Source organism: Manis pentadactyla, chromosome 1, assembly GCF_030020395.1.
Source record: "Manis pentadactyla isolate mManPen7 chromosome 1, mManPen7.hap1, whole genome shotgun sequence".
NCBI lineage: Eukaryota > Metazoa > Chordata > Mammalia > Pholidota > Manidae > Manis > Manis pentadactyla.
The window spans coordinates 181,924,125-181,943,168 of NC_080019.1; the positions used below are offsets into that span (position 1 = coordinate 181,924,125).

The window sequence follows — 19,044 nt, forward strand, 5'->3', positions numbered from 1 at the left end:
ACCACTGCCATTGGGGTCCAGAAGAAAATGTTACAGCTTCTCTTAATCTCTTGCTTTCAGCCTCTCTGTGTTTTACAGCATAAGTAATGTAAGGAGAGTAGTGCGTGTCCGAAATACGTAGATAAACATACATATATTGGGACAACTTTTTTTTTTTTAAACTAATAGTGAACTAGTGCTGGTAATGTAAGTCAAAAACTGTTCGGAGGCTACTATATGTTAGTGTGTATTTAAAAAAATGTACATTCTTGATAATTTTATGTTTTAATATGTTGAGAAAACTGAGGTAAACCATGTTACTTAATGATGAAATAGTACTTGTTGCAAGCATTTTGTAGTGTAAAGAAAGATTGTTATATAAAAAGACTTATGACTAAGATCTAGTCTGACAAATCTCAGTCTTTTTCTTAAAGAAGTCATTTGCTGCTTTCTGTTAGAGGAACTTTACCTTTTATAGAATGTGTCCCTTGTTGAAGCACAAAGCCCTCTTAACAGCTGTCCAGTGTTGGGGAATGGGGCATGGAGAGTGGTGACTGCCATAGGCCTGTTGCACTGTTCAGTCCCATCCAAGAGTGTGATCTCTGGGGACCTACTCACACCTGCCCATTAATGTCTTAAAGCAACAGGATCGGGATGCTACCCAGAAATTTCCCAGACCCATCTCTTTGCTCGCTGTAGGTTTTCTCCTCAGCATGAAATGTATCACTTTCAGAGAGTCATGAACTCCTTGGTTCAAAAAGTTCTTCCCTCCCTTATCCTGAAACCCTTCTTCCTAAAATTAGAAAAACTGCTATCAAGAACCTATTTTAAATGAGGTAAATTGAGTAAATGCTTCTAGGTTCTCCAGAGGCTTTTCATTTTCATTTAGTGTTGAGTATTTTATATTTGACACTGTCACTTTTAAAAACAGTTTAACAGGATTCATTGAACTGCAATCATGTATGTCTTCACAGGTTCAAGGCCAGTTAGAAGCATGCTTTCACTGAACTTCCTGACACCATTTGTTACGCAGAATGTCTCTGAGTGAGAGCTCGGTTTTTGCCTATGAATCTTCAGTGCACAGCACCAATGTCCTGCTCAGCCTCAATGATCAGCGGAAGAAGGACGTGCTGTGCGACGCCACCATCCTCGTGGAGGGCCAGCGATTCCGTGCCCACCGGTCCGTGCTGGCAGCATGCAGCAGCTATTTCCACTCAAGAATTGTAGGCCAGGCTGATGCAGAGCTTAACATCACTCTCCCAGAAGAGGTGAGAGAGAGGTCCATGATTCTGGAGACTACTCTGATTTTAATTTAATTTAACTTAATTAAATTTCTTATGGTTTATAAAGTTAAAAATAAAACACAGCCTCTATGTAACAAGGCCAAGGAGCAGTTCCCAGGTTTTGCAATAATACATTTCTTTAACTTTTTTCATAGAAATCATGGCACTTTACATGTAAAATTATTTATTTTGGATGTTAGTTAATATTTATTGAGCAGTTGAACAACTTGACCCACTGTTAGGTTATTTTTGATAAAATGTCTAAAGCAGGGAACTGCCAGTGGATTATGGACAGTTGGACTGGTCATGCACAAGGTTGGCGCTGCTATGTGCCATTCTCTCCCTTTGGACCTTTTTCTATGATGGGAACTTGTGTTTGGGGTTAGGGTTCTGTAAGTCATCCATTTTTCTAAAACTTACCCTCATGGAAAGGAGGTGCTATATAAGTGTTCTCACTCTCCCCTTTCTTCTGTCTTAAGATTGGGCCTAATGCACTCGTAGGAAAAAGATTTGTATCATATTTACAGAACGTCGTTTTTACACACCTTTTTCCCACCAGCTAGTTGAGGGACTTATGCACCTACATGTTTGGGTTCTTGGTAACATCCTGCTTCCAGAGTCCTCTCTCTGGGCCAGAGAGTGCTGGTTACACTGACTGTCCTTAGAACAGCTTGCTTTATTTAGTTAGTAACTGCATCTAGAAGAGCATTGAGCCTGTGGCATTGGGACACAGATTAGAAGTTGTTAAGAGGAATTTGAAGAAAGTTGGTAGAACAACTTTGAGTATCTCAGGCCTGTGTGGGCTGCTCTGTGATGGATACCAAGGCTGCAGTTTAGCTTGTTGCTGGCCATGCATACTTCCGTGAAACTGTAGTTACAGTCTGGGGAGTCAGCAGGTTGTTAGTTAGTTGTATGGCAGTGGTCAGAGCAAATAATGCAATTCCAGGAAAATGACAAGAAAGACCAACAGTAGGTTAGTCATTGTTTTTAAAAAGAAACACTTATTATGGTCTATATTTTCAAATTACTTAGTAAGACTTTCCAGTCAGAGTACAGTTTGATTCATGGACATGAGAGAAAAGGTGTATGCATGTATGTATATGGATGTATGTATTCATTCATTATAATTTGAGTGTAAATCCTAAGTTTTCAAATATTTGAAGTGTTTTATCATAGCGACAGACTGAAAATATTGTTACAAAAAACTCACTATCTTAAAAGCCTTTGTTGGTTATTTGAACTTATTTAAAAATTTTTTAAACTTATTGAGATAATTGCAAATTCACATGCAGTTTTAAGAAATAAGGCAGAGATCCCTAGTACATTTTGCCCAATTTCCTCCAATGGTGATATTTTGTAAAATTACAATATAATATCAGGATATTGACTGGGATATTGACATTAGTACAATCCACACATCTTATTCTGATTTCCTCAGTTTTGCTTATACTAAGTTGTGTGTGTGTGTCTGTGTGTGTGTGTGTCTGAAATTCTGTACAGTTCTATCCTCTGTGGAGGTCCATGTATCCACTGGCATAGTCAAGATACTGAACGTCCAATACTCAAGGATCCCTTGTGTTCCCTTTTCATAATCAAACCCACTTCCTTCCCACCCTCCAGCCTCATTCTCTTACTCTCTCCCTCCATCTCTAACCACTGGCAACTGCTAATCTGGCTTCTTTTTCTAAGTTTTGCCATTTCAAAAACATTGAATGGGACCATACAGTATGTGACCTGTTGGGACTGGCTTATTTCTACTTAACCATACTTCCCCTGAGTCATCCAGGTTGTGTGGATCAGTAGTTTATTCCTTTCTATTGCCAAGTAGCATTCCATAGTAAGGATGTATCAGTTTTTATTTAACTATTCACCCATTGAAAGAAATGAGGCTCATTTGGCTTTTTGGCTGTTAACAAATAAGTTGCCGTGAACATTTGTGGACAAGTTTTTATAATGAAACGTAACTTTTCATTTCTCTGGGTTAAAAGAACAGGAGTGCAATTGTGGGTCATACAGTAGTTGCGTGTTTAGTTTTATAAGAAGCTACTGAACTGTTTTTCTAAGTGGCTGTACCATTCCCACCAGCAATGTTTGAGTGATCCAGTTTTTCCAAATCCTCACCAGTGTTTGGTGGTGTCACTACTTTTTATTTTAGCCATTTGAAAGTTAAGTGCTCATAACAGCATGTTTTTAAGAAGATCACAAAAAAATTATAACATCTTGATTATTTTTACAGGAACTCAGTGTTTTAAAATTAATTATTTTTAACCCAGAACAAGGTTTTCTCTGCACTTCAGTGGCTTCCCTTTGCCCCTCACTTTGTAGAGGCAGGTTCAATGTAAATGTGCACATTTCTGCTTAAAGGTTTTGTTACCTAAGTCCATGAATCTCTGCTGAAATGGTACTAGGCATGCTTTTTCACTTAGATCACTTTTTAAGTCTAACTCTGAAGATTTTATTAGAAGTAGCTGGCATGAGATAAAGACAGTAGGTCTCATTTGCTGCATTTACCATGGATCAGGACTACTGTAAGTGCTTTAGATATATATATTTTTTATCCTTAAGATTTCACATTTGTAGCTTATAGCAGTTGGAATTGTTTGGAATACAGTGATGACATGGAGCTAGGATGGCAGTGGACTCATGGCACTTGACTACGTATGTGTTGCAAGTTGTGTCTGTCCTGCTTTATTTCTAGATGATTTATTTTAGCTAATGTGGAAAAACTGTGGTAATGTTTATGCCTTTCCCTCACATGAGTAAACTATAATTCATGTATCATTAAGAATGGGGTTTACAGAGTGGAGGATGTGGTCCCAAAGAATAAGGTGGTAAGTGTGCTCTTCCAGACTCCCTTAGCTTTACATGTCCTAGAAGAATATTTTTTCTTTACCAAATCAAAATACTTATTTTGTACTTAATCACAAATAAGTTATTCATCTCTGTTCCTCTTCTGCTTGTCTTGTATCTATTAGACAGCTTTCAAGTGACATGTTTGTTTTTATTTTGTGTATTAACAGGTGACAGTTAAAGGATTTGAACCTTTAATTCAGTTTGCCTACACTGCTAAACTGATTCTAAGTAAGGAGAATGTGGATGAAGTGTGCAAGTGTGTGGCATTTTTAGGTGTGCATGATATTGAGGAATCCTGCTTTCAGTTTCTCAAATTTAAATTTTTGGACTCCACGGCAGACCAGCAAGAATGCCCAAGAAAAAAATGCATCCCATCACAATGTCAGAAAACAGACCTTAAGTTTTCCCTTTTGGACCAGAGGGATTTAGAAATTGATGAAGTGGAGGAGTTTTTGGAAAATAAAAATGTTCAGACTCCTCCTCAGTGGAAACTCCATAGGTATCAAGGAAACACAAAAATATCACCTCCTCTTCAAGACAGTGCCAGTCAGACATATGAATCCATGTGCTTAGAAAAGGATGCTGCTCTGGCTTTGCCGTCTTTATGCCCCAAATACAGAAAATTCCAAAAAGCATTTGGAACTGACAGAGTCCGTACTGTGGAATCCAGTGTCAAAGATATTCACACGTCTTCAGTTCAGCAAAATGAGACACTGGAAAATGAATGTGTAGGAGGAACACAGGACTGTGCAGATTTGCAGGTGATTTTAAAATGTGAAGAAAGTAAAGTAGCAATGGAACATGTGGAAACCAAGAAGAGAGATCCTGCTTCTCAGTGCCCATCAGAAAAAAGCGAAGTGAATCCTTTCTCTCACAGTTCTTCTTCAGACCCTCATGGGCTCTATTCTCTGTCTCTTTTACACACGTACGACCAATATGGTGACTTGAATTTTGCTGGTATGCAGAACACAGCAGTGTTAACAGAAAAGCCTTTATCAGGTACAGATGTTCGAGAAGAGAAAACATTTGGTGAAAGTCAAGATTTACATTTGAAATCTGACTCTGGCTCCAGGGAAGATGGTAGCCTTGCCTCCAGCGAGCGGAGCAGTGTGGAGCGGGAAGTGGCCGAACACCTGGCAAGGGGCTTCTGGAGTGACATTTGCAGCACAGACTCTCCTTGCCAGGTACAGTTCTCACCTGCAGCCAAAGATGGTTCCGGACAGGTTTACTCACAGAAGCGGTCTGAGTGTCCCTGGTTAGGAATCAGGATCAGCGAGAGCCCAGAACCGGGTCAAAGGACTTTCACTACGTTAAGCTCTGTCAACTGCCCTTTTATAAGTACTCTGAGTACTGAAGGCTGTTCTAGCAATTTGGAAATTGGAAGTGATGATTATGTTTCAGAACCCCAGCAGGAACCTTGTCCATATGCTTGTGTGATTAGCTTGGGAGACGACTCTGAGACGGATACTGAAGGAGACAGTGAGCCCTGTTCAGCCAGAGAACAAGAATGTGAGGTGAGGGGAAAATGAATGTTGTTAAGTCACTGTTTTACAACCATGAAGTGAGGTTAACTGTGTGCTAGCTCCTGCTGCACCACTAGGGATATGAGCAGGCTGAGGAAGTAAAGAGCAGACTGTACATGGTTAGTTAAACTGTGATCAATACCAAACAAGTGTGATGAAGTTGGGAGGATTTCTGTGTTCATGTATTTCAAGCCAGGTGTATTTATGTTAACCGTGGAGGGATTTGCACTTGCTGTTAAACTGTTTAAATCAAATGCCATGTCCCGAGAGGAAAAAGAATAAGGATTCTATGATCATTACGTGCTAACTTCTGGAAAAGTACAGCAAACATTTAGTCTTGGTCATGGCCACAAGGATCTCTAGACCTGTGACTAGTCGGTTAGTAATGACTTAGCAGTGACTAATTGTATGAATGTGGCTTCAAATGCAGAGCTTTATTTATATTAGTTTTTCATAGCCATTAATTTTTACATTTTCCCTTTGCCATTTCAGCTATTAATTTAATGAATGTCTTAATAGTTTAGCATGAGTTACATGTTGCTTGTATGACATTCATCATACCAAGTTTGATCTGTGTACTCTGTGTAAAAACGTTTGTGTTCAATGGCTGCTTTTTATAAAACATTACTGTAATTCCAGTAATTATAAGGGCTTTTTAGTTAACTATCATTTTCTCTGGCTTTATAGCTGTTGGATGACATGGGTTTGAAAGAGTGGAAGACGTTTTGTTGCCTTGATTTTGGAAGGAGGTGATGGGTGATTTAAGAAGTACTATGTATGCATGTGTTACATCTATAGATTTTTTTGTGAAATTTATAAATCTAGTGTTGGGAACTGTGAAAAGAATGTTAAAAGTAAAACACTTTTAAGACATTATAAAACATTTTGTTACTAATTTCTGTAAGCTTGGAAGACAGACTAAGTAGGTTGTCAGAAAAACTGACCGGTGTTTCATTTGCAGTTTGATAATCAATGTAATTAAACTGTTCTGCAGTTTTGTTATTTAAAGAAAATTATCTTCCCCTTTTTCCAAACTAAAGTATGTTGAAAATGACTTTTAAAATACTCATAAGTTTTTCTAACCATTTCTACATAGACTAGTGAAATGTGCAGCTTTTAAAAATGAGTAATGTGAGAAACTACCATTTTTCTGACAGAAAAATAAATTTTCTGAAATGCTTTAGAAAGTGCTAGTGTAATTACACCAGTATTAAATCAGTATTACACAGTAATACAAATCAAAGAATAAAAATAGATTTCTTTTTTGGCTTGGGTAAAAACACATTAATAATACCACAGAAAGAGGTTTAAAGATACCTGTGGGATATTAACATGCCCTAGTAAAATAACACATTTGTTTCATTTTAAATACATTAACATTGTGTTAATTGCTTGATTTGATTAAAAAATCTGCTTTTCAATTTATTTGTCTCCTGCACCCTCTCTAAAATAGACTAGAAATATCAATTGTTAGTGTTCTTTATAAGGATTGTATAGAAATCAGGAATAGAGGTCTTGTGTTTTTGTAAGTCAAATGAAATTCAGTGGAAAACATGGAAGTGTGTCTTCCTCTTCCTTGGTTTATCTACAAACATACAGCAACAATTACTAATGTTTTTGTCACATCCTAGGTAAAACTGCCATTTAATGCACAGAGAATAATTTCACTCTCTCGAAATGATTTTCAATCCTTGTTGAAAATGCACAAACTAACTCCAGAACAACTGGATTGTATCCATGATATTCGAAGAAGAAGTAAAAACAGAATAGCTGCACAGCGCTGTCGCAAGAGAAAGCTTGACTGTATACAGAATCTTGAATCAGAAATTGAGAAGCTGGTAAGTATACAAGTTTCTTGTTATTTAAATTCTACCATATTCATTTCTTTTTTCTTTTGTGTAGAGGAAATAGCTATTTCAATTTCTAAGTCAGATGTAAATGCTCAACTATACATTGATTTTAAAATGTACCAATTACCATTTTAAGAAAATAATCTGACATTTTCAGAAAGCTTAGGACATTTAAAAAAATGAAGGTGTCCATAGATTATTTATTTATACAAGTGTTCTACTGATTCACTGTAATATGTAAGCTGAGAACTTTCTGGGTGCTTTTGTTTCGTTAAGCGATACACAAATTAAGGATAGTTTTCTATTGACCTAATTCTTAGTGGTTGAATAAAGATTAAGAAATTATAAAGTACTTTAATCTCTTTGTGATGCATTTGGTGTCTGTAAAAGCTAATGTTCCAGTTGTTAGTTTAAATGAACTGTAGACTTGATAACTTGTTTTGCTTGACACCAAAACAAACCAATTTAGGTCTTCTGTCTTAGGGAAAACAAGTCACGTGCTGATATGAATACATGGAAATGTTAATATCTATCAGAGACCCTGAGAGAGAAGAATTCTTTATTTATTTAATCCTCTTTTTTATTTCAACATCAAAAACAAACTAATGGGGTAAAATTAATGTGCATCCATATTTCTTTGTTCCCCTAGTGCTTGGTGGAAGGAAGCATTGTATGAAGAAAGACTGGTGATAATGCAGGCTAGCTAAAGCTAAAAATATGGTTAGAGACAGCAGGTAAACAATGCCTAGAAGTAGTATAAAAACATTCCTTGAATGTTCAGGTTTGGATCTTTGCTAATTGTTGGTGAAAGTTTAAAGTTGTGATTGTAGCAAGTCATCAAGCATGAACATTCATTCCAGCTATGAATAGAAATTAAACAACAATAATTTAGAAAAAAACTGCCCTTATATGCCTTCAAAAAAGTAGAAAAATGAAAATGTACTATTTATATATTGAGCATATACCTTAATTATGCAGAAAGATGAAGATGCTTAACTACATAAAAAGATGAAACATATCTGTATAAAAAAATGAAAGAGAAACCAGGTGTTCTACAGATGGAGGCATGAGAGATTCAAAAAAAAACCTATGTGATATTGCTGAGTGTTAAAGTGGTTAGGACCAAACAAGAAGTTACAAATGAAGTAATATTTACCCAGCACTTTCAGGGTATATGTTAGTCCATACTTAAAGGCACTGGTATTCTTTCTTATTATTCATTTTGAATTAAATGCTACACTTACTTGCCTTTAGGCAGAGTGTAGCATTTTATCTTTAGTTATTATTCTGTTCAGTAATGCAGAGATTTTGGGTTGTGTAGAGTTGTTTGAAATGTAAATAAAATTACACTTTTAGATCTTTTCCCTATACTTTTGTCATCCCCCTCAGCTAGTGATCATTTCTAGCTGTCAGTAGAGTTTATCCAGTTTTCTTCCTCTCCTAAAAACAAAAAAAATGAAAGTAACACAAAGTAAAAAAAAAAGCTGTAGATTGTCCAAGTTTGTTTCATCAGGAACTTTATTTTATACATGGATATGAAGAGGTATGTTGTAGAATAGCTATTAGCCTTTAGAACTATTTTATTTCCCGACTTACAGGTCTTACTTATATTTTTTGAAGTCAGACACTGGATGGCTGGGCAGTTAATGTTTTTACTAAATTTCAGATATCTAGCATGAAGAGACCTTGCTATTTTCTTTGGACTTTCTTCTCCTTCTACCTTTGCTTCAACAGAGAGAGGTGGAAGATACAGTTGCTAAAAGTACGGAATTCTGTATCAGACTCCAGTCTGTGGCACTTTGTATTTTGGGCAGGCTATTTAATTTCTCTGTCCCTCAGGTTTTTCATCCGTAAAGCATAAAGTGGGACAATAGTAGTACTTTATAGAGGCAATGCTCCTTTGTGAGGATTAAATAAGTGAAGACATCCAAGGAATTTAGGAAAGTGCCTGGAACATTTCAAGCACTCAATAAATATTACCTTTTTCTTCTTACTGTTATACTGTTGGTTATCATTTTAGCCTTTTCTTTGTCTTTAAATATATACTGTAGTACTGCAGTTTGAAAGTTATTCGAAGTAATTCTTTCTTAGCAATTTTATATACAATACTTTATTTATATTTATTAAAGAATTTGCTCTTCAAGTTTTTCTAATTTTTGAATATATAAAACATTATTTGGTCAAAAGTGAAACCTGTTGAAAAAAGCTATACTCCAAAGATTTGATCTCTTCCTGTCTATGTATCCTATTCTTAGCTGTTGCCTACAGGGAACCATTTTCATTAAGCAAATGAATTTTGCTTAATTCTGGATTTTTTGCCCCTGTGTTTCTAAAAACAGGTTAATATTTATGTGTATTCTTACTACCTTTTCTGTTACATAGAAGTATTTTCTATATACTGTTCTGTATTTTAGTCTTTTCACTCAAGTGATTTCCAGGATTTCCATGTTTTTCCTAGTTCAAAGAGGTTGCCATCATTTTTACAGCTCTTTGGTACTCCGCTCTGACCATAGCATGGTTTATCTAAACCAGTTTCTTATTGGTGGACATTGGGGATGTTGCAGTGAATAACTTGTACGGTTTTTTTTCATGTTTAAGGACATGTGTCTTCAGGATAGATTCCTAGAAGTGGGATTGTTGGATCAAGGGTAAATACTTTTGTACTTTTGTTAGATGTAATAAATTCTGCTTAGTAGGTGTTCTAGCATTTTGCTTTCCCACCAGAAGAGTTTGTGTGTCCTTCTGCTCACAATCTCAGTAAAGAGTTTACTGTTAACTTTGGGGTTTCTCCAGTCTGCTAGAACTAGTATCTCATGGTAACTTATTTTTCTTTCTCTTATGAATGAAATTGAGCTTTTTAATTAATATTTTCAAGAGTTGTTTGTATATTTCTGTGAACAGAGATTTTACACATTGTAAGGAACTGTTAGTCACCATTTTCTAGTAGTGAATACTCTAATCTGAAATAAATTGTCACTGTCATATGGCTCTTTTGGTACCAAGTTCTTCCACTCCTTATCTTTATTGGGGTGAGTTATATTTAAAATATTTTTTTAAAACTTCATATATTTGAATGAATATTGTGTACAAGCTATTGAAAACATGGATTTGGATGTAAATTTGTTTTGTTGTCTTAAAATACGGAAGGGTACCAGAATACCAATTTTATTCATTTTTAAAATAGATCTGAATAAAGCTACAGCACTTCAAACTTATGATTTATACAGTTACATTATAAGAAAATTAAAATATAGAAATAGCATGACACTGGTACTGAGTGTGTTTGGGAGGTGACTGATAATGATAATCAGGAAATGATGAAGTTGAACTACTTTTATTTATTTAACAGTTATTAAACTGAGTGCTGTTGAAGTAAATTTGTTTTAAAACAAGAGTGAAGTGGAAAAAGTCATCTAATTGCCTGGAAACTTACCCTTGTATGAGTTAGCTGTAAGGGCAGAAAAACAGAGCGGAACATTTAACTTATAGAAATAGTCATGGTAAAGTACTGTACCTGCTGGTTTTAGTTGCTGTAAGGAAGCAACTCATCTTGTATGGGACATATTTAAAGAGTTTAGTCATGTCATCCTTTACTTAGTTGGATAGGAGCAGTGAGAATATTTAAGATCATACTGATGTTTATCTAAAGATACAGAAATTATAAAATATTTGTCATCTTCATAGTAGCTGTAGGTTAAGTAGTAGTTGTAATTTCTGGGAAGAAGCTCAAATACTCATTTTGCTTAACCATTTTTAATTTAAAAGGCCAATGAACAGTTGAAATTTTGTCTATTGCTATTTGAAAAGAGATTTATCTCAGCTTTGGTAGAGAAGTCCATGGCTGAGTTTTGTGACTGAGGAAGAATTCTTCTTATGTTTTGGACTCTTTTTTCCATTCTCATTTGGATTGACTTCTGAGAGGCCATCAAAAGAAGTACGGGAGTTGACCGTGTTGAATGTGTTCCCTCCCTGGGCAGGTAGTAGTAGGCGCTGTTCTCACTCTTAGGCACCTGCAGACTAATTTTATCAGAAGACTAAAACTGATAGAACTTCCTGTAAGAAAACAATGGGCTTGTTGAACTGGTTCAGCAAATTGGTTTTGATCTTGGTTTTATTTATTCATTTATATATAAATATATATGTGTAACAATATATATATTCTTGACCTCTCTCTAGTTTTTTCAAAACAGAAGAATTGTATAAAAATCTGAACAGGTTGGAGAATACTTTGCAATATAAAAACTTGCACTTCACAGTCATTGCATATTTTCTCAAGATAGTAGATGCCCTTGAAATATTTAAAAACTACTACCTGGATTCACACAATTATTTTAGAAAAATTTTTTTATATTAAACAGTAACAGTACTTTTTACTAATAAGGTCAGTCAGCAGTTGAAATTTTGTACTTCTTACTCTGTTACTATTTTATATAAAAAGCAAGTTTCTTTTTACCCTTTTAGCTTGTGCTCCAGAAAGGAATCTAAAGGATGGCCAGTGTAGATTATCACTGTGAAATAACGTGTCTAAGTGTTAACCTGCAGCTTCAGCTCCCAGAATCTGCCAACAAGCAGAAAGCCAAGAAAGTTGTCATAAGTGTCACAAGAGAAGCCTTTGACCTTCTACCAACATTTATTTACTCTTACTTTAGAAATAGCTTGATTATTTGGTTTCCTAGCTCATACTAGATTAGGAGCAACAGTGGTAGAATAGGAAGGATGAGGAGGGACAGAAATGGAAAAAGACATGCTGTTAGCCTCAATAAGTGATGACGGATAGAAAGGCAGGAACCAGGAAAACTTTGAGAAAATTCTGTGGTAGACTCTTCTATAGGGATAAAAATTTTAAATAATAATAATAGCAACAAAAATAATAATTGATAAATGCAAAATCTGTCCCCTGCAAATTCTTCACACTTTAGTAACTCACCTGCTAGCTGTCTCACTCTGGGCATGTTAAACTTTGAGTCCCATCTATAAAATGGGCTTAATAATGCTTAGATCAACAGAGTCATTTTGTGAATTACATAGCTGAGGTTGCATATTTGAAAACATTTAGCAAAATATTTGGCACAAAATAGATGCTTAACAAATATTGGTCATTGTTAGAATCTTGCAGTGATTTGAGTTGCAGAAGTTATGATCAGTGAACTTGCACTTTGTTGGATTGTAGTCACCCAAAATGTCAAGTTCACACTTGTTTGTCTGCACTCCTCAAATCCAAAAAGCTCTGAAAACTGCAAGTTTGTCACAAATTTTTTGGCTAAAAAACTGACATAAGCTGACATAAGCCTTTGTAGTCTTTATTTATCCTACTTTGTGCATTATTTGATTTTTTAATGTGTTTTATTTAGAAAAATAAAGATGTTTGATAGCGGGGTGCTGCCCCAGACCCTGCTAGAGGAATTAAGTGTGCATCCATATTACCTTTTTAAAATCTGAAAAATTCTAAATCCTGAGATATGCCTAAGGCCTAAGAGTTTTGGATGAGGGATGCAAAATTCCATGTGATTTTATTTGATGAGAAGATACCATGGATGTAATATTTGATCATCTTAGGGAGGCTGACTGAGCCAATAAACGTAAGTACTTGTATTCTATTTCCTGCCTTCACAGCAAAATGAAAAGGAGAGCTTGTTGAAGGAAAGAGATCACATTTTGTCGACTCTGGGGGAGACAAAGCAGAACCTAACTGGACTTTGCCAGCAAGTCTGTAAAGAAGCAGCTCTAAGTCAAGAACAAATACAGATACTCGCCAAGTACTCAGCCTCAGATTGCCCGCTTTCATTTTTAATTTCTGACAAAGAAAAAAGTATTCCTGATTGTGAACTTGCCTTACCGTCAATTTTGAGTTCACCTGTGGGGCCTCCAGCTGTGCCACCTGCGTGTGAGCAAAGCCCTTGCCATCCCAGCATGAAGAGCAGTGAGTTGGGCTGTGCACGGGGCCAGGAGTCACAGCCCACTGCCCCTGGTGCCCCCGAGCAAGCCGGGCTTGTGGAACCTTGTCGGCAGAGTGGTGGCATCTCAGATTTCTGCCAGCAGATGACCGATAAATGTACTACTGATGAATAAACTTGAATCACTTTTTTCAAAACATCTCATTTTCTACTGTAGTTTTGACATTGTCCTGAAGGTCTGGTATAACCATCTGTTTCACAGTTTGTTATTAAGGGAACTTGCTGAAGTCAACCTGACTTTTCCTTGACTTCCACAGGAGATGCTGAAATGATTTCCCTCCTGGGTATGGGAAAATCACATATGTGATTTGTACTAAGGCTTTAAAAACTCATGTTCTAAAGTGATAACTATTAGTAATACCTCTTCTCAGTATTCAAAATAAGAGAATGGAAAACTGTAGTGTATCAAACAATTTACAGCTTGAGATGCTTGCAGAGAGGGTTCCTACTAAAGAAGCAGCCTGCAGAAGTTTAATAATATGACCTTTTGGCAACATACTGGTTTAAAAGAAAATTCTCCCCAAGTAATGCTGATAGAGTTAGTTCTACTCAGAAGTAAGGTGTCAACTGCTTGTGAATATTTATGTAGTTCACCTTGCCTGAATCCTGAAGTGTTGCTCTTCAGCTTCTACTAAAACCAGAGATGATTGGTTAGTTGGTCTCTTTTGGGATTCCTAAACTACACTGGGATTATTTAGGGAATGGGGACAGGCAGCTGGCTGAAGGCAGAGGCTTCTGCTCCTCCTCAATGTTGACTTTAGAAATTCTAGCTGCAAAAACAGTAGATAAAGGGACATTTCCCCCCGCCTTTTTTTTCTCTTAAGTCTCTACCACCTTTGGGTCCATCATCATCTTTCTGTTTCCTAACATTCTTGTTCCTTGGGAAGAAAAGCTGGGGTTTGGGATACAGTGGCCGGAATGAATGCATTGACAGCATAGTCTTAGTTGTCCTAGAATCATGGAGAGTTTACCAAAATCCAAGGCTGTTTGCCTTCCCGCCATAGGTCATCCATGCAAGAAAACCAGACATTACGGGAAAAGAAAATTGCCTACATTTATCAGGAGTGGCAGTCCATTTTTCATCCTATTTTTGACGTCCTGTGGTTTACTTGTAAAAAGATTCTTTGTAGATAAAAATGTATCTGAATATCCCTGTGGGTTTGTGAAATAGGATGAAACTTGATCTTACTACATTGTGGGTTTGAATTTGGAAGCCAGATTTAATCTTTCTCTCTTCCCCAGATCTGGTATACAAGGCACACAAATCATTTTGACTTGGGCATTTGAAAGTCAGTCTTTGCGTTTATTTAATTCTTTTTCAAACTATAGTTTTTATGTTCTCAGTGCCTACCCCACAGCATTTTGCAGTGGTTCTAAACTGTTCTGGTATTGTAGGCTTGTTTGAGAGTCAAATGAAAGTGACATACAATGGACCTTCTCAACAACTAAAAAGAATTGCATATATTCATATTCACAGAAACATTTGAAGAACCCAGTGTTAAAGGGTGCAAAGGAACAATTTATAGTGATTGGATTAGAAAAGCCTTCATTTCACCAAGATCAGACACCTGAGAGAAAGACTTCTACAGATTGCATCCTGCATATAGTGAAGGACCTGTGTAGTTTATGTGGGAGACAACTATTAATGGTGTACGAATGAGTCTGAAGCAAGTAGACCTCTGTTGGGACAGTAGATGGGACCAGACTTGATATTTCAAGTAATTTGTCAAGTGTCACCTTTTTGATTGAGGCAGGTATGGGGGAGATACTGCTAGTATATTTTAAGTGGTTTGTTTATTATCTCTGTTCCTGACTTAGTTGTAAGAGAAAGCTAGTTGGGCTTGTTTATTTTATAGAGGCTTTTATAAGTATACTCTGGAATTTGTCAGGGAGAGTGGTGATTCTCTGGTAATGCACCCCGTACTATACCAGAATTGTGTGTGTCTGCATGTGTATATACATGTATATCCTTGTGTAGCTGTTTCTTTCTTTGATACTTGTAATTTAAAATTTTAACTTCAAAATATAAAATAATAGAAAATCTTCTTGTTTACAAAATGTAAAATCTTGTACAAGCCAATGGAATCCTTGATTTCCTACCTCAGTGTACACTCAGCTGTTTGTCATATCAGTTTGTGTATGTGCAAATGTCAATCTTTTGCTTCAGTTGCTACTGTAAATAACTGCTTTGAAAGGTTAATTAGTATTTTATGATAAAACCTAGCTGTCTCCAGAGTTTAAATATGATTTTTAAGGCACTTGGTTTAAATTTATTTCTGTAGATAAACAGTTTAACATTAAGGGTTCTAATTTTAATGATATTCTGATTATTGGCCAAGTGTGATATTTTGTAAAATACAGCATTACTTTTAATAGCCAGCATGTAATACAAATAACTACACTACCTCATACCTACATGATTTTCAAGGTGTAATACAGAGAGACAGAGATAAAGATTTTATCTTTTGTCTTTTGGCCATAAGTTGGGGAAGTTTTCTATATATTGCATAGCATTACACATTTATGCCTATTTTAACATTAACTTCTAAAGTTTTTTCTAAGAAAATTTGTTTTAAGTTGATTTTTTTTTTTTGAGGTTGCAGAGGACAAATGACAGGATTATGTGTATACAATATATATCTTTTCCTTCATGCAGAATTCTGGAAAGGTTATTTTCAGTTTGTATGTTTCATATTTACATGACTATTGTTCCTAATTTTTTGAGTTGGTTTTCTCAGTGTTTGTGATTTTCAAAAAGTTGTTAGGTGTAACTCAGTAAAATAACATTACCTTAACATTTTTATTATTTCAATTATACACTATAGCAAATAATTTGTTAAATTGTTATATTAAAAAAAACGGATATAAATCTTGATTGTTCATCTGTAAATTTTGTAACAGTTTACTATAGCTTAATGCTTAACCAGTTTTAAATAAGGAATTAAATATATTCGATGCAGTAGACGATACAGGTTGCATGTGGACATTCAGTCACATTAACAACTTGGAAAAAAACAAATGGCAATGTAATGATTCTCAGGTGAACTTTTCTCAGTCAATGAAACATCTATTTTGAATTTGTAAATATTTTAAGTGTTTTATTAAGGCATGTAATAAACTGTTCTTTGAAACCTGTTGGGCAGAGTGAAAATTTAAAGCCATAATGGCCAAAGATGGTATGTCAAATGTAAAATAAACAAATAACATCTATTGAATTTTTTTTGTATCTTTCATAATATAATTTTCTAACAATGCAATAAAACCACTAAATTTATATACCCATAAACTATCAAGATCATGTTTCATTGAAAGTAAACTGTCATAGCATTTAATTTACATTTGCTTCCTAATGTGCTTATCCAAATGTAGCAGAACTATAAATGTTAGACGTTGGTGATAAATTAACAGTTAAATAAAATTCTCTAAAATTGCTTCTGATTAAATAGAGTTGTACACTCCATTTCCATTTTCTCACCTCCCGTATGAATTTACTAATTTTAGTCTTTTGATCATTAATCACTATGACTATGGCATTTGTGTGAGGGAATCTTTCATTATAAGATTATCATGCCTAAAAATATTCCCAGCACTCAAGAGTTCGATGAGGTGCAGATTTTAGCCTTGCTTCTGATTTAGCAAATTTCAGACTTTGCATAGAGATGTAGGGCTTTTTAAGGGGGTGCTATCTCTATTGGTCCGTAATTTTTAAAGACTTAACCTGCTGAGTCCGTTCTTCTGTGTTATATTCGACTCCTAATCAAAACATTGTAATCGTGCTGAGCAGCTGCTCAGACTTATTGGTGATGCAGAGCATGGTCTGGGCCGTTTGAGAAATAAACTGGGGGTGGGTAAAGTCTACATTGCTCATGAGGCCAGGTGGGAGGACACAGCTTTGTAGCTGTTTGACTTAGTGAATTAGCTAAAAGTAAACTCTAATTAGGCAGACTTACAGTGTTCAGACCTAAGAAAGCCGTCTCTGAGGGATGATTTCACTTCTATGAGGACCTAAGAACACATATTCTTTCAAGGTATGTCTAAAGGCCCTATGAAGTCTCCTTTGTCCCTGGAGACTGCAAGCAGTTGCCTGCCCCAGCTGAACGCCTGCTGCTGGTGTTGCAGAGGAACACCCAGAGGCCTGCTGCCTGCTATTTATTTTACACCACAGTGCACCCACTTTCTAAGGCCTCTTCAAGCCCACCAAGGGGGAGCTTTTGAGGGTATTTCTGCCAGTTGAACTTAAGTTCACAGGTGGTAAATTTTCTCCATACTTTTCTTCCCTCAGCTGTCATTGAGTATCTACCACAACCTTTAGGCACTGCAGGTACTGTGCTCTGGGACTGGGACTTTTCCTGGGATAACTGCTGTAATGGCTGGAGATGGGATCATTTTCAAAAAGGTGGCACAAACGCTTTTTTTGTGCGTGTCTCATTAACTCTGAGGCATTTCAGGTCCTTGGCATTGAGTCAGTGCAACCATGAATCCTCCAAAGAATGACAGTGTTCCTGTGAGAGTGACCCACACCCCTGATGAAGTCTTGGTGCCTTTTGCTTAAAGATGCCTGTTCGGCTTATTTCAAAGGCCCAATGAGTGCAGTTGGGACACTACACAAACTCACATCCTGTGAGTGAAGTACCATAAGCTACAATGACCCTGCAGATTCAGAATGCTCACAGGCTGGTCTCAAACCTCTTACTCAGGCAAACTGCAGTCCTGTAGAAACCACCAGGTCTAAATACAAGCCTCCACATACCACCCAGTTAAAATTCCCTGGCCTCCAGCACACAGCGTAGCTGCACAAGATTGAGATCACATGTACATTTTACTACCCAAAGTTGATAGTCTTCTGATTTTGATTTCTCCATGTCTCTAAATACTGCCCCCTCACAAATGGGTTTCCAGAGAAACATTTCATACTCCTTTGCTGACTTATGAACAGAGAAATAAGATGAAGGAATGGTGGATGAGAAACCAAAATGAAACCTCAATTACTGTTAAAAAGTAGTTGAAAGAGTAGCTTAGTGTGAGAGTCTAGCAGGAACTCGAGAATGGGCAAGTTTGCCAAATTGACTTGTTTCCTGTTGTTGGAAGTAACTTTTGCCCACTCCTTGTTTCCGTGCAGGGAGATGTTCTCAGCAGCACTGCACCACCTGTACTGCCCCTACTCTCCAGTATGGGGGTGTGGAGGGCAGGGGGCAGTGCTGCTCCTGGGAGATAGGCATATCCCAAGAGGAAGAATGTGCTGGGCAGAGAACAGCCAGGTGTTCTTCCCCAATTTATTTTTCCCAATTTAGGGAGTGAGTGAAGAAGTTAAGGGAAGAACATGGAGAGGAATCATGTGGGAGCAGTGAGTCAGGGGGCTTTGAAAAGTTTGCAGGAAGAGAAGCAGCAAGATAGCCCAAAGAGAAGCAGGCAGGCCCCAGTGAAGGTCATGAATGCACCCCTTACTCCCCCATCCTGCTCCACCCCTAATGGGAACAAAAAAGTTTAAAAAGTTAAGTGTTATCTTGTGCTTGAGCCCACACACTTCTTTTTCCTCTCCTGTATAATCTACCCTGTTCTTGAAATATAAATGAAAAGATGATGGATAAGATTTTAACAACAA

The 19,044-nt window shown here is 36.6% G+C and overlaps 1 protein-coding gene across 4 annotated transcripts in view; it reads left to right on the forward strand.

The window, feature by feature from the left end:
• BACH1 (BTB domain and CNC homolog 1) overlaps positions 1–16,874 on the forward strand; it is a 44,353-nt gene extending 27,479 nt beyond the window's left edge. For 2 of the 4 annotated variants that reach the window (XM_036926308.2, XM_036926309.2), the window contains exons 2-5: positions 954–1,247; positions 4,283–5,629; positions 7,270–7,476; positions 13,102–16,874. In XM_036926308.2, the coding sequence (XP_036782203.2) occupies positions 1,014–1,247; positions 4,283–5,629; positions 7,270–7,476; positions 13,102–13,557 (2,244 nt within the window). In that variant the 5' untranslated portion in view covers positions 954–1,013 and the 3' untranslated portion in view covers positions 13,558–16,874. The other 2 variants (XM_057503896.1, XM_057503898.1) reach the window with 2 other exon arrangements.
• The last annotated feature ends 2,170 nt before the right edge of the window (positions 16,875–19,044 follow it).